The 16,685-nt window shown below is 41.0% G+C and overlaps 1 protein-coding gene across 1 annotated transcript in view; it reads right to left on the minus strand.

The window, feature by feature from the left end:
* CELSR3 (cadherin EGF LAG seven-pass G-type receptor 3) overlaps positions 1 to 16,685 on the minus strand; it is a 121,867-nt gene that overhangs the window by 33,144 nt on the left and 72,038 nt on the right. The window contains exons 14-19 of the mRNA XM_070738412.1: positions 13,789 to 13,909; positions 12,872 to 13,055; positions 10,117 to 10,218; positions 8,348 to 8,362; positions 3,324 to 3,418; positions 914 to 1,123 (exon numbers count right to left, since the gene is read on the minus strand). Coding sequence (XP_070594513.1) covers positions 914 to 1,123; positions 3,324 to 3,418; positions 8,348 to 8,362; positions 10,117 to 10,218; positions 12,872 to 13,055; positions 13,789 to 13,909 — 727 coding nt within the window. The remainder of the gene's footprint in view (positions 1 to 913; positions 1,124 to 3,323; positions 3,419 to 8,347; positions 8,363 to 10,116; positions 10,219 to 12,871; positions 13,056 to 13,788; positions 13,910 to 16,685) is intronic.

Consider the following 16,685-nt stretch of genomic DNA (forward strand, 5'->3'; position numbering starts at 1 on the left):
AAAGCAACCAGATCTGGTCTGCTAGATGAAAGCAAATAAGTAATGAAAAATAAAACTATTCTTAAAAGGATTTAAACTTGAGGTCAGGGTGCCAAGTCTAATCAACATTTTCTTAGTAGAATGAAGCTACTAGGTAAAGACTGTGACATGCCTTTTCCAAGTTAATTTGCGGCACCTACAATGTGCTTGGAATGGGGCGACAAAAAATGATTTTTCCCAGGTATTCCTAGGAGGGAAATTCTGTTCTTTTTAGATCACCTATATGGATTTTGCTATTTCCATTTTCCCTTGGTTTTAGAGTGTCTGGATTTTAATTGCATTTTGTATCTTTATATGACGACTTGTACTATATTGTAAACTAAACTCCAAAACTATAAAAACTATATTTAGCAGCACAGAAATATTGTTTACAGGAGAAAAAGCAGAATTCTGGGGAATTGTAGGACAGCAATTGCTGTAGTTAACGGCCACTAGTTTAATATCAGCATGGGTGTCAAACTTTCACCGTCATATTGTCATTATGTGACATATCGCAAACTTCCCCCAACCTTTGCTAAAAACAGAGGTGGGGATGGCCAGCAGATGATGCATCCAGCCCACGGGCCACAAGTTTGGCATGCCTGACATAAAGGATTCGTCTGTAGATTTATATACCAATATAAATAAATGTTATCATAAGCATTTCAATACAAACCAAAAAATTCCCCCGGCTCAAGGATTCTTAAGGCATTAGAAATAACTATATAGCACAGCTGATAGGACACATTATTTTGAATTCCTAGAGGTCTGCTATCAGTAGCATATTCTGGGCTCAAATTCTACATGAATATCCACACTGTTCTTCAATGGAAAAGCCTACTTAATGGGATTCCATGCCACTTTTACAATATCACAACTGAAAGGGCGTTCCTACCTCGTTGAAGTGAGCATCCTGGGTAGCAGTCAGCCCAAAACCATGTTGTCTGCTCTCAAAGGCCATCAAGTGGGAGAGCAGGTGGTAGGTAATATGAACATCATTCCCAAAGTAGGACTCCATCTGCTCCGTCACTGCCCGTAGTTGATGAGCCAGCTTTTTTGCTTCTATGGTGTTCAGTTCTGTTTCATTCTTCTCCAGGCTTTCCAGCTATTGGAACAGAAAATAAGAAGAAGGTATTATTCTCTCTTTACCTCTCAGAAGTGAATTTTTATCTCCATGTCCTCCGTTACACAGGGGAACATTAAACAGAGATAAAAGAAACTTCTCAAGCTACTGATGGAAATCTGAAATCTGGATTCTGATATATATTGTGGGCAGAAAATACCACGGGAACTGCACTTATTATCAGTTGGCTTCTGAGACGCCGGTCATCACTTTTCAAGCCATGTATTGTCATTGAGCAAGGAATTACACCCTGAATCTGGCCAAGATTTTACTGAAAGATGCTTGGAACAAACTTCCAGCAGACGTGGTTGGTAAATCCACAGTAACTGAATTTAAACATGCCTGTGACAAACATATACCCATCCTAAGATAAAATACAGGAAATAGTGTAAGGGCAGACTAGATGGACCATGAGGTCTTTTTCTGCCATCAGTAGAAACATAGAAGTCTGACGGCAGAAAAAGACCTCATGGTCCATCTAGTCTGCCCTTATACTATTTTCTGTATTTTATCTTAGGATGGATATACTGTATGTTTATCCCAGGCATGTTTAAATTCAGTTACTGTGGATTTACCAACCACGTCTGCTGGAAGTTTGTTCCAAGGATCTACTACTCTTTCAGTAAAATAATATTTTCTCATGTTGCTTTTGATCTTTCCCCCAACTTCAGATTTTGTCCCCTTGTTCTTGTGTTCACTTTCCTATTAAAAACACTCCCCTCCTGGACCTTATTTAACCCTTTAACATATTTAAATGTTTCGATCATGTCCCCCCTTTTACTTCTGTCCTCCAGACTATACAGATTGAGTTCATGAAGTCTTTCCTGATATGTTTTATGCTTACGACCTTCCACCATTCTTGTAGCCCGTCTTTGGGCCCGTTCAATTTTGTCAATATCTTTTTGTAGGTGAGGTCTCCAGAACTGAACACAGTATTCCAAATAAATAAATAAATAAATAAATAAATAAATAAATAAATAAAATGTATCATTCAAGGCCTGAATATTTTTGAGATCTCATTATCTGAGCTGAACTTCCTTGCCCATTAAGTTTTGGGAGAGATAGTTTGATGATGGTCCCAATGCCAAGGAATCGAACCAACAAGGACTCTGTGGTTAAACCTTCTTTGGTAATAGCCATCTCGGTTGGAGCCATCTTAACTTTAGATAGAGGGGACGTGCCTTCCTGCTACCTTTTTGAAAAGCCCATAAAAAATAATTCTTCATTTTAGAATTTAGAAGGAGTTCCGGCATCTTCACAGTCAATATGATCAAAATTCAGATACTTGGCAACTCACTCATATTTATGATAGTTGGAGTATCCCGGGGTGATGTGATCCCCGTTTGCAACCTTCTGAAAAGCCAAGCCAATGGGGAAGCCAGGTTTAATTAACAACTGGGTTAATAACCGAGCAACTGCAGGGATTCACTTAACAACTGTGGCAAGAAAGCTTGTAAAATTCACTTAGCAGATGTCTCATATATCAACAGAAACTTTTGGCTCAATTGTGGTAGAAAGTTGAGGACTACTTCTGTTGCTATTAAATATATTTATTTTTGTTACCCTTGCCCTTCCTCTTACTAATACAGTAAGCATTGATAAGCTGACAAATGAGACATATGCTGGTTAATATAAATATTGGACTTTCAAGGGGTGTCCTCAGACAATCATCTCATTGTGGGAGCTAAATTCCCCCGTATTACTCAAATGCCCTCATCCAACATAAATATCTGGCTAATTATACAAAAGAAATAGAAGAGGCTCTATGCAGGGAGACAGTTTTCTGCTCTCCCAATTTCAGATTAACTGCCTTTTGGGACTCAACTGAGTGGTGAATTTGTTTTCCCAAGAAGGCACAGTTTATAGCCTCATCCGTTTCAACCTCAAAGACAAGCTTTGTGCTTTGAATGCTTTCTTTGTACTAACAACCACCGCTTGGACTGCTAATAGAACCGATTTGCCCAGTTCCCACAACCTTGGTTTTACAGAAATAATTTTCATGTTTCCCAACTAAATTAGGGTGTCTCATATAAATACCATATATCTGGAAAAGCACAGTATGGGGGAAAACAGATGAACGGAGAGAAGGAAGGAGAAAGGAGCAAAGAGGGAGGGAGGGAGACAGGGGGGAGAGAGAGAGGGAGAGAGAGAGAGAGAGAGAGAGAGAGAGAGAGACAGATACCAATGTTGAGAGCTCCTTGAAAGCAGGTGAAGTGCAATTGAACAGATCCGGTTCCAGCCAGCCTCTTTCCTGGTCACAATATCGAATTGCTGCACCTGAGTCAAGACAAAACCTCAACTTAAAAGTGGAACCTCACAAGTGCTAATTGGAAAGGCTCTTTTCCTGCGGTTGCTGCACAGGAAACGATAGTCAGGGCTCAAACAACAACACCAGACCAAGAGTGTGGTTTTGGCAAAGGCATTTTGGCAATTTCACTTATCCTAAAAGCCAACTAATGAAGGGAACAGATCCAGAGGAGGATTGAAGGACCACATACTTCAGCAGCAGCTGTATGTTGCTTGCTATGATGGCAGCTTTGATTTCATTTCCACTAATTTAGGTTTTATGAGACTGTCCCAAATGCTGGGTTTAATTATCATGCTAGGAGAATGACTGAGAAATGAACTTATTCATCATGTTACCAATACTGTGTCTAAGATACAATATCGCACAATACCTTCTAAGTATTTAGTGGCAAGAAATAAAATGAAAAATAAAGAACAAATATCATTTGATATGTGAACCTGCTATTTCCAATAATTTCTTTCAAAACTGTTGGAAGCTTTACTGAATACACATATATTTACTTGCTATTTTTAAAAATCAGTCTATGAATGCTACCTCCCCCCCCCCCAATTTGTGTATGCTTGAGAATAAACTGTATCTTACTGAAATCGGATTTGCCAAAAGAAAACCTGCATTCCCTACATTTAGATCAAGGTCAAATGCTACTGAAATTCAAAAATACATATTCCACATATTCCATAGCAAAAATCTTTGATTGGTATGTTTAGTTAAAGTAGTGTTAGTAATATTTTATTGCTGATGTAGCTCATTTTAAATATAGTGAATAGTGATCGGCGAACCCGACGGTGTTCGGGTTCGGCAAGTTTGGATGAACTTTATGCAAAATTCGGCTGAACCCGAACCGAACTCGAACCCGAACGGGGAATCCCTCCCATGAAGAGATTCCAGGGGTGGAGCTTTGAGGTCACCGGCAGGTTGCTAAGGACACCAAGGTGATCACTTCCTGGATTCCATGGAATCCAGGAAGTGATCACCTTGGCGTCCTTAGCAACCTGCCGGTGATGTCAAAGCTCCGAACGCCAAACACGACCCCGAACTTTGCCTGAAGTTTGAAAAAAATTTGGGTTCGTATTCGGCATACTGAACACTGCAAAATTTGGTACGGACCCGAATTGTGTGGGTTTGGTTCGCCCATCACTAATAGTGAACACTCTCTTGATTGAAACTTAATCTTTGTCTCAGACTGAGTAAATCAGGGGAGAGATTATGTAGTATGTTCAAAAGGAACTATGCAGGAGAGTCAGGAGTGGGTTTCTCTTACCTTCCCTACCGATTCGGAAGTACGTGCGTTGCGTTACATCCGGGTGCTGACTCTCTGCGCATGCTCAGAAGCCTTTGTGCATGTGCAGAGGGTTCATTGCCAGCCGCTGTTCAAGCAGCGGTGACCAGGGAACCGGTTCGAGGGTATGGCAAGCCGGCCATCACTACCAGTTTGGCAAATGGGGCCAAATTTCTGCCACCAGTCTAAGCTGGTAGCAACCCACCACTGAAGAGAGTGCTAGAAATCTGTCTCTAGATGTACATAGCTATGGGATTTTTTTAAAAAGAGGGAAGTGTTTTCATGCATTCTAGACAAACTCAAAACATCGCTTCCTTGTGCCCGTATCCCTCTATCCTACTATTGCTGTCATGGCATGTTGTACCAGGTGCGAGAGCAAATATGCCCATGTTACTCCAACACTCCGCAGTCTGCATTGGTAGCCGATCAGTTTCCAGTCACAATTCAAAGTGTTGGTTATGACCTATAAAGCCCTTCATGGCACTGGACAAGATTATCTGCGAGACTGCCTTCTGCTGCACAAATCCCAGCGACCGGTTAGGTCCCACAGAGTTGGCCTTCTCCGGGTCCCATCGACTAAACAATGCCGTCTGGCGGGACCCAGGGGAAGAGCCTTCTCTGTGGCGGCTCCGACCCTCTGGAATCAGCTCCCCCCAGAGATTAGGACTGCCCCCACCCTCCTTGCCTTTTGTAAACTCCTCAAAACCCATCTCTGTCGTCAAGCTTGGTGGAACTGAGACACTTCCCCTTGCCTATGTAGTTTCTGTGCCCAATATGACTGTATGTATGCTTTTATTTACTGGGGTTTCTTTTTTAGATTTTATATGTATAATTGCTATTTTAGATTCTAATTATTAGATTTGTCATTATGTATTGTTTTTATCACTGTTGTGAGCCGCCCCGTGTCTACGGAGAGGGGCGGCATACAAATCTAATAAATAGAATAAATAAAATAAAATATTCACTTTAACATGAATAAGGTGCCTGCTACAAGTACCAACATCACTAGAATTCTAGAAAAAAGAGAAAACGACTCTAGGTTCTAGACTTTGCCACTCAATGTAGCAAGTCCAATGATTGAACAGATACGACAGGTGCACATGACATGTTAGCATCCATACTGGGAGTGCAGCCTCACATTTCCATCCATAAGTATTAATGATGCAATAGAACTCGACAATTTGAAGCATAAGATGTTAAACACAGTTACTCTTGCCAAATCACGATCCCTAGAAATTGATTTTTACCCAACAACATTGGATGCAAGGGTGCAATTGTCCAAATCTGTGACATAGGCCATGCAGCTTTCTAGAATATTTAAACATCGCCAGCATCACAAAAATAGAACATGCACCCCTTCTATATCTATCTATAAAAGCAGCATAGGTGCCTAATGGGAGCACTGTGGCATTCCTAAAACAGTATCAGAAACAGCAACATTTTGTGCATGGGCTGCACCATCTGCTATCCCATCAGGGGTGCTGGAAGTGTATTGAGCAATGATGTAGATGGGAAAGATATTTATACAAGAACAGTTGAGTCCTTGTTAATTCGAAACATGGCAGGTCACTTTGCTGCTTTACAAGTTGAAATATGTACGTTGTGCTAGGGTCAAGCATGATGGATCCAAGCACATACTTAAAGCTGCCCAGAGTCCTTTGGGAGTTGGTCAGCATATAAATTAAATAATTAAATAAAATTGAATTAATAAATAAAATGATGGATTTCTGCTCTCACATTTAAACTCTGTTCAGAAAACTATTCAGCAGGCTAATCGCAAACCAAAGCAGCCACACTGATTTATTGCTACTATTCAGGAGCCCTCAAAATTTCCATGTGGCAGCCAGCTAATTTTGCAATTTTTGCTTGATGCCACTCACTGGGTGTGGGCAACTGGGTGGGCGTGGCGAGCTTGATGCCACGCCCCAAACTGCTGGCATGTTTTCTCTTTGCATTGGGTAGACTGGGCCAAAGCGATGCAAGTAGGCCGGCTGAAGTGATATGGGTAGAGTGGGCTGAAGCGATGCAGGTAGACCAGGCTGAAGCAACATGGGTAGACCGGGCTGAAGCGATACGGGCCAGCCCGTTATATATTCCAGGATGGCCCCGTGAACTGCGTCCAACCACATTGCCGGCTGGATTCGGCCCATGGGGCTTGAGTTTGACACCCCTGAATTGGAAATATGTTTTCCCTCTAAGAGTTGGTTTTTTTAACATGCAGCAGTGAATGAAATATGCCAATACTATAAGAACCAGATTTCTCCAGTCTGGCTTCTAAATTGATGTAGAAATCTAACATGATCCAGTCACCGAAGCAGTGGAAGTGATGTGCTGGTGCCTGGAGGCTGTTGGGGTCTGGATGGGTGTCAACAGATTCAAACTCAACCCGGATAAGACGGAGTGGCTGTGGGTTCTGCCTCCCAAGGACAATTCCCAATGGGTTTTTTTTAAATGTTTTTAAATTATTAGATTTGTCTTGAATTGTTTTATTGTTGTTGTGAGCCGCCCCGAGTCTACGGAGAGGGGCGGCATACAAATCTAATAAGTAAGTAAGTAAGTAAGTAAGTAAGTAAGTAAGTAAGTAAGTAAGTAAGTAAGTAAGTAAGTAAGTAAGTAAGTAAGTAAATAAATAAATGATCATCCTCAGCTACCATGCTATTGGAAGAAAGTACTGGATTCCACATACTTGAAGAGAACATAGGATATTATGTTTACGTAATATCAGGATACAGCAGACCGTTATACTTAATTTATTTAATTGTGCCTAGGATGCAATTAGTTTCAGCAGCAAGACCACTGTAGAAAGATACTGTATTTGCCACATTTTAATGAGATGCAGAACCACCTTCATAAAACCGATAAAAGACTTATTCTGGGATTTTACAGACTCAAAACTTGTACTGCACAATTTGGTCACAAAACAACTCCCAACAATTTTAAAAGAAACTTTAAATGGTCGAGAAGAAAAAGGCTTTCAGCAGAAAAGCAACAACCATCCTTAATCTAGCCTAAAGAAAATATCCTTATTGTTAAAATATGAAGGAGATAATGGTGTCCAAAACTGAGTTTACAAAACAGCAATTTCTCTACTTTTCCTAACCAGTTGAAATTAAGACAGCCAGTACTATAGGAAGCTGCTCACTTCCTCATGAAAGCCTTGCTTAGTAACTTCATCAAGTTTTCAATAACATTTGAGCGCGAAATGTCACTTTTCTCTTAACCAGAGCCATAAGCAAGCAGGGAAACCAAATGCATCCACCACCAAAATATGACATCCATCGGTGAAAACTCCAGACTTTCCCACCCAATTAAAATTTCTCTCAATCCATAAAAAGCATCAAGGCATTACAAACAAGCGTGAGCAGGTTGCAGATGACTACAAGGGATTTTCCGCAGATTAGTGTTATGTGACAAGGTAAAGAAGCTGAAGGTCAGGCAGGATTACAAAGAAGCCAGAGCCAGGCAAGGCAATCAAAGCAGAGCTGGCAGCCCGTGGAACATTTGATTTGAGGGAAATGTGGATCTGAGGGTGCCTTAGGCAGGAGCAGGGAATGGAAAAGCCACACAGAGCAGTGCTGACAAAGCAGTAGGGGAAAAAGGAGAGAACCATAGGCCTTACCTGTACCTCGCAAACCTGCACAAAAGAAAAATGTGGAGAGAAGGGACAACATTAAACGCTTTTCAAACAATATATTTGATGGAGAATGACCTTCCCTGGAATGGGTTTTAGTACTGTGGGAAATTCCGACTTCTGGGTAACATTTAGTGGCGTGAACCAACACGGGATTCCAGCTCCCAAATATTTCTTGATTTAAGCAAGCAATGGGTTAAATGGGATGATTATACTACCTATTGGTAGTTGGTATACTACCTATTGGTTTATACCTCTGGAACCGCCTTCTACCACACGGATCCCAGCAGCCAATTAGGTCCCACCGAGTGGGCCTACTCTGGGTCCCGTCGACTAAACAATGTCGTTTGGCGGGCCCCAGCGGAAGAGCTTCTCTGTGGTGGCCCCGGCCCTCTGGAATCCACTCCCCCCGGAGATTAGAACTTCCCCTACCCTCCTTGTCTTTCGCAAATTACTTAAGACCCACCTATATCGCCAGGCATGGGGGAACTGAGACACCTCCCCCAGGATTTTATATTTTATGTTTGGTATGTATGGTTTTAAATGATGGGGTTTTATATGTTTTTTCTTTTTTTAATATTAGATTTGTTCCATTGTAATATTTATTATTGTTGTGAGCAGCCCTGAGGAGTCTTATTATTATTATTATTATTGGTAAACATTCTGAAGAGAGTGTGTTTTGGGAGCAGGGGATGAAATATCTTGTTCCTGAGCCTAACAGACCAAGCTATCCTAAGGAAGTATCAATGCAACCCAGATTTGGGAATGCATATAGTGTTTTGTCTAATTGTCCAATTTAGTGCAGTCCAGGAGCCATGGTGGTTAGAATGCAATATTACAGGCTAACTCAGCTCACTGTCGGGAGTTCGATCCTGGCTGGCTTAAAGTTGACTCAGCTTTCCATACTTCGGAGGTCAGTAAAATGAGGGCCTAGATTGTTGGACTCTGTAGAGAGTGCTATAAAGCCCTATGAAGCTATATGTCTAAGTGCTAATAGCTATTAAGTACTACTAAGTACTATTGCTATTCCCTCACATCATGGCTAAGAACAAAAAGGAGGTGGCACAGGAAGTGAAAAAATGTGAAAATTTGACCCATGTAGAGACCAAGATGGCATCATGTTGCCAACAATAACAGCACAAATATAAAAAAAGCTTAGAGGCCTCACACTAATAAATCCTTTTACCACCAGGCTTCCTTGCTAATGGCAACCATGACTGGTGCAGTGGCTTTAATAGGGGCTTGAATGGCTATTGCCATCTTACTCCCTGCTTCTGAGAGTAGTAAGATAAGAGAAGAAGGTAGTTTAGTTAGGATAGACGTACCTCTGCTACTGAGAGCTTATTGAGATATTAGCTAAATTTAATCCTTGTGAGATTTAGGATGAGTTCATAATCAACAATATGGTACCATTGACCATAGCAATCAATCAAATAAATAAAGGAGAAGTTAGTATTCTAGATGAACTTATTCTAAGCTATTTCTGCCTCACTAACACAGTTCTCTGTTTCCTGCTGTTCACTGGCAGGAAGACAGCTTGGGTTTTATTTCACAAACTCCAATTCCTTCAAACCTACAGTATATTAATAATAATAATAATGGCTGACAATTAGGGCATTGCTGAAAGAAGAAGGGAAGAAAGACATGTACTGCCTTAGTGAAAAAGGAAGGTGTAGTGTAGTTCCTTAATAAAGCTGAAATCCAGTGGGATGCAGCTCTTCTGTCCATAAACTTTATTACCACAGGAAAGCACTTACCTAGTGAACCTTTTGGGCAAGGCAGTATAGCTGGCAGACCAAACTTGGTTTGAGGCCACCATACTTCAGCTTTCAGAGATTTAGGACAAGCATCATAGAGTACTGTGGAATGAAACAGAGAAAGCAAATAAGTGGTCATCCCTAGAACAGCATTCTCACAAGGCAGGGACAGGGAGAAACCTCTTCAAAAACCAACTTATGTTATTTTGAAAAAAGTATGGAGACATTAAGATTAAATCCAAAATTTATTTGGGAAATATTTAGAATAAATTGAATAAACCTCCTACCCTCAATACGTCGCTAAAGAGCACTGCACACCGAGACAACTAGACACAAGAACAGTTTTTTTCTGAATGCCATCACTCTGCTAAACAAATAATTCCCTCAACACTGTCAAACCATTTACTACATTTGCACTACTATTACTATTAGGTTTTTTTCTCATCATTCCTATCACCCATTTCCTCCCACTTATGACCGGATAACTGTAACTTATTGCTTGTATTCTTAAGATTTTTATTAATATTGATTGTTTCTTCATTGCTTATTTGACCCCTGTGACAATCATTAAGTCTTGTACCTCATGATTCTTGACAAATCTATATTTTTCTTTATGTACGCTGAGAGCATATGCACAAAAGACAAATTCCTTGTGTGTCCAATCACACTTGGCCAATAAAATAATTCTAATTCTAATAATTAGGATGCAAAACAAACAATCAAACCCTGATGTTCTACTTTCTGGAATTAGAAACATACATTTTGTTTGTGTATATTTCTTGCAGCTAGAATATGTATTGTAAGTGAACTGAAGGATGAAAAAAAATCTTTAATACAAATGAGTTTTTCAAAAATAAGAGTCTTGGGGAAATGGTTAAAAGTAGTTATTTTTAAAGAGAGATATAAATTACCAAAAGACTGAATTTTCTGTAATTTGTCCTCGGGAAACAAATATACTGATTCGGCCTGGTGTTCTATGTTATCTGTATTGAAAATACATAGCTAGAGTAGCTATCTCTGTTTTAGAAAAGCCACCCTCCTATTTGAAAACATTCCCATTTTAGAAGTGTGGCACTTGTAGCTTCTAAATGTTGCTGAACTCCCTTATCTTGTCTATGCTGGCTCAGACTATGTGGAGTTATAACTGAGCTACATGTAGAGTGTTTCCAACCTTTGTCCCAGCTGAAGGGCTAGCCAGTGCACATTATTAGTCAGTCTACTAGTCTAATGAAGAAAAGAAGGACAAGTGTATGACATGTTAGCAATCTTCCCATATTTGAGGAGCTGTCCTTAGAGAGGAGGACTCAACCTATTTGCAAAGTACCTGAGGGTAAGACAAGAAGCAATGTATGTAAGCTTAGCAAAGAGAGATTAGTGGGATATTAGTGGAATGGTTTGCCTCCAGAAGTGGAGATTTGTCTGAAATGGTATAGGGTTTCCTGCTTGAGAAGTGGATTTGACAAGAAGACCTCTAAGGTTCCTTTCAATTCTGTTATTCTGTATTTTAAAGATTCCCAAGGAATGGAGAATAAGAGGGGTGTCAAAGCCCTTCATCAACACACACACAGTACTTGCATATCTAAGCAAGTACCTTATTACATTATTTCTCATTAAAATAAAATACATTGTATTTTAATATCAGTTATACCAATTACAGTGTGCCATATGTATGTCCATGCATGTATTTTTTCAAATTTGGTTTTTCAAATTTGAAGCCACCTGACTCCGCAGCAATAATTCTGGGCATCTTACAAGCCTTCTTTTGGGTAATGTGTTTCTTTTTTCTCACTATGTGAAAATAGTCTTCACCTATGTTAATTATTGGGCCTGGTTTCCCCATAAAATGAAATACTAAAGACAGTACATCAGATATTTTAGACTTAAAATGATCTCTAAGATGGCTTCCAACCCTTTCATTCTATGTTTTTAATTTTAAGCTGATTGACCAAAGCTGTTCTTGTGAAGAACCATTCTAAGATAACTGTGTGGCTCTACTATTTATATGTGCCAGAGCCATTGGCTCATGAAAGGAAATGAACCACACACTGTTTCTTCTAGAGACCTCTATCAACTGCTAGGGGCTTTCCCCCCACTGATATATATTTCTTCCTTTGGATCATAATGTTAGATGTTCTGGAATTTCTTGCTGCAGAAAAAATATAGGAATGAGAAAGGCAAAACTGCTTATTTGGTAAACTCTCCTGTTTGATAGGGAGAAAGAATGCTTCTCACCAATTACCTCACTGCAATAGTCCGCCTGTCCACCATCTCTCTGTCTGTCTGTCTATCATCTGTGTATCTATTATTGTTTGTGTGTCTGTATATCATCTGTCTGTCTGTCTGTCTGTCTATCATTGTCTGTCTGTCTATATATGCATGTATGTATGTACGTATCTATCTATCTATCTATCTATCTATCTATCTATCTATCTATCTATCTATCTATCTATGTATCATCTATCATTGTCTGTCTGTCTATATATGCATGTATGTACGTATCTATCTATCTATCTATCTATCTATCTATCTATCTATCTATCTATCTATCATCTATCATTGTCTGTCTGTCTATGTATGCATGTATGTACGTATCTATCTATCTATCTATCTATCTACCTATCTATCTATCTATCTATCTATCATCTATCATTGTTTGTCTGTCTGTCTGTCTGTCTCTCTCTCTCTATCCATCCATCTACCTACCTACCTACCTACCTACCTATCATCTATCTATCCATCTTCAGCACACACTCACCCCGGCAGCCACTGGGAGTCACCTCTGCAAAAGGATTATCACAACTGTTGCATTGCCGGCCGATGACACCTGGCCGACAGTGACACTGGCCCATTTCCTGATCACAGGACCGTGAGGAAGAGCCAATGGGATAGCAGTCACAAGGCAGGCAGGTGTCGCTCCCTTTAGGGTGGTAATGGAATTCCTATTGGAAGAAGGGAGAGGGGCGGGGAAGGTGGTTAGAGAGCTGGGTCACAGGAGGAGGAGCAGTAGGGGGGAAGGATTGACAAGACTGCAGGCAGGGGGGAAAGGGCCAAAACAAGGAGCCTAGTGAAACAGCAGGAGAAATGGGGAGGCCTGGTGGGATAAAAAGAGGGCCATTATTAGGAAAGTTATGATAGCCAATCCAACCAGTAAGATTAGGAAGATATAAAAAGCAGCACAGACAGATTCTTCTGACATTACAGGAAAAAAAACAACAGAAGTCAGACCCTTTGGAGTTCCCACCGTGCATTCAGATATCACCCATCCCCATTTTGAGGAATCAGAATGACAAGCCATTTCCCTAAGGATTCCTTCCCACGGGACACTCCACCACTTTAGACCTCTTTTCTGAGTCCTGCGACATTGGACTGAGGACAAGGAGTAATGTGCTGACATGGCAGAAAGACAGGCTGGGAGGAGAAGGAAGAAAGGAAGGTGGACGGGAACCCAGTGAGCAGAGCCCACACGGGTTCCAAAAAGAGAACCGAGAAGAGACAGAGAGTAGACATCAGGGAAAGATGTAGACCCCAAAGCCAGGTATGGATGGAAGGTGAACGAAGAGCCAAGAATGGAGATGAAAGGCAATACTGCAGGTGATGGGCAAGTGAATTGTATGTTGCATCAGAATCTATGGATGGCAGAGAGTTCCAAAACAGGCATATCTCTCCCCTCACCTTACAATGACATTGCCCGTTGGTTTTATTACAGTCCGGGTCAAATCCCTTGGCCGCATCGCAGTTGCAGGGCCCACATGTTGGATTCCCCCACCAGCCCTTGGGACACTGTTGATCCATCCTGCAGGGAAAAAAGTCAGGTGGATGGATGTTCACATCCAGGCCACGAGTTCACTGTTGCTCTTGCAGCAAGTGGAAATATACCGTACTGTGATATGTTTGTGACGGTGATAAATTTGATAAATTTCAACTTTTAAAAACTGTTATGGGCACTGTACTTTGGCAAGCTTCTGGAATGCAAGGATGTATGGAAAAACCATCCCTTTCTGTGCTTGTCTGAATGAAGGGAAACAATTACACACAAAAAATGCTCTTTTGAAGCCAGGGGTTCTCAAACAATGCAGTTCTATGATCATGTAACATTGGAGTGACACCCCCGACCACATGAATATAACCAGTGATGGGAGGGGGCTAAGATTGGCCAAGACAGGAATGCAGGTAGTCCTCATTTAGCAACTACAGTTGGCATCAGAAACTTGGTTGTTAAATGAAGGAGTGGCCAAGTGCAACTGCAACTGTGTTTATGGTCTTATTTACAGCTTCTGTTTGCTTTTTATGGACCTGAGAAGGTTATAAATGTGAGGACTCGTCTCACAGATTAATTTTTCACCACCGTTGTAAAACTGTGAAAGGTCACTAAACCAATCCCAGCTAAACAAGGATTACCTGTATACTCTTCTAATAACTGAAGCTGATAAACCAAGCATTCACAATTTTATAAAATATTATTTCATTAAAAATTAGCAAAGTTAATATCTGAAGAGTGAGCTTGCTTAGTTTTTCATAATTCCTAAAATATGGATTTTTGAGACGCTCCTGTGCCCATTCCATATTTATTTTGGACTGATATTTGCTTTTTATAGAAGCAACTATTTTAGTAAAATTGTGATTTTACTGTGGGGTTTTCCAGGAAAACTGGGAGCAACTGCTGAAAACAATTCAGCACATCATGTGCAAGCACAAAAATTTGTGCAACTTTTACTCATGCTTTATCATGGCCTCTATGGGTTGCAACCAGAGGTGGGTTCCTGCTGGTTCAGACCAGTTCTATAGAACAGGCAGTGATGGCCAGCTGGACATGCCCCCGAATTGGCTCTCTCAACGGCACCATAGGCACTGCCATCTTGTCTTTCACTTCTGCACATGTGCAGAAGCTGGAGTTTTAGCACTGCGCATGCATGCTTGAGCACCCACATGGTGCAGCAGCAAGGTACACATTAGAGAAACATCTTTCGGCTGTGGCGAGGGGGGTGTTTGCCCAGGTTCGCCTGGTGCACCAGTTGCGGCCCTATTTGGACCGGGACTCACTGCTCACAGTCACTCATGCCCTCATCACCTCGAGGCTCAACTACTGTAATGCTCTCTACATGGGGCTACCTTTGAAAACTGTTCAGAAACTTCAGATCGTGCAGAATGCAGCTGCGAGAGCAATCATGGGCTTCCCTAAGTATGCCCATGTTACACCAACACTCCGCAGTCTGCATTGGTTGCCGATCAGTTTCCGGTCACAATTCAAAGTGTTGGTTATGACCTATAAAGTCCTTCATGGCACCGGACCAGATTATCTCAGGGACCGCCTTCTGCCGCACGAATCCCAGCGACCAGTTAGGTCCCACAGAGTGGGCCTTCTCCAGGTCCCGTCAACTAAACAATATTGTTTGGTGGGGCCCAGGGAAAGAGCCTTCTCTGTGGCAGCCCCGGCCCTCTGGAACCAACTCCCCCCGGAGATTAGAATTGCCCCCACCCTCCTCGCCTTTCGTAAGCTCCTTAAAACCCCCCTCTGCCGTCAGGCATGGGGGAACTGATATATTCTTTCCCCCTAGGCCTTTACAATTTATGCATGGTATGTTTGTTTGTATGTATGTTTGGTTTTACAATAAGGGTTTTTTAGTTGTTTTAGTATTGGATTTACATGCTGTTTTTTATTATTGTTGTTAGCCGCCCGAGTCTACGGAGAGGGGCGGCATACAAATCCAATAAATAATAAATAAGGTAAGTCAGAACCCACCCCTGGTTGCAAACTACAGTTTGAGAACCCCTGCCTTAGGCATTTTTAAGTGTTTATGTTAACAGAACAAATATATCTGCCCAATCCAGAATTAATTAGCTTCATTTCTACCTTTGTGATGATTAATTAATGAAATTAATTCCTATTGTTTGCATGTTTCTCAGTACTGATAGGATCACTGTGGAATCCACAATCGACGGATGTAACTATTCTTGATTAATTAATTAATTTGTTTTGTTTTTGAATGGTGCAGAAGCAACAGAACACTGGACAAATAATAGCACTAAGCAAGCATTCTTAGGGAAAATGCTTCAGTCTTGCTCAAAGCATTGTTTTTGTTCCCAACACAAAATGCAGACATTTGACAAAGCAGCAAATAACAGCAACCATGTACTCCTTGCTCTGTCTCTGGGTCAACAGAAGTTGGGGATAGGGTCTATTCAGTGACTGGAAATGGCATGGAGGGCAACTCCAGGAGATGGCTCCCCAAAATTTCTTATTCAGATAACTGAGTATAATCCGCATGAATAAAGACCTATGTCATTGGTTTTTTCATTAGTATTCCCTACTTTCTCCCCATCCTTCCATCAGATGAAACAATCACCCAGGAAAGACAAGTATTCTCAAAACAATCACTTAATTTTGCTTGTGACATCTGGGCAAGAAGGCAATGAAGGATGATAAAACGCAGAGACCTGTTTGCCCGTTGCCTTCCTTATAGCCTGTCATCATGTCTTTTATTTAACAATTATGCACATTGAAAATACTGGCTAGAGGGTATGCAGTAAACATTTTTTTTTAACCAAAAGTTTATAGATGTTTAAAGTCT

This window comes from Erythrolamprus reginae, chromosome 2 (assembly GCF_031021105.1).
Source record: "Erythrolamprus reginae isolate rEryReg1 chromosome 2, rEryReg1.hap1, whole genome shotgun sequence".
Taxonomy (NCBI): Eukaryota; Metazoa; Chordata; class Lepidosauria; order Squamata; family Dipsadidae; genus Erythrolamprus; species Erythrolamprus reginae.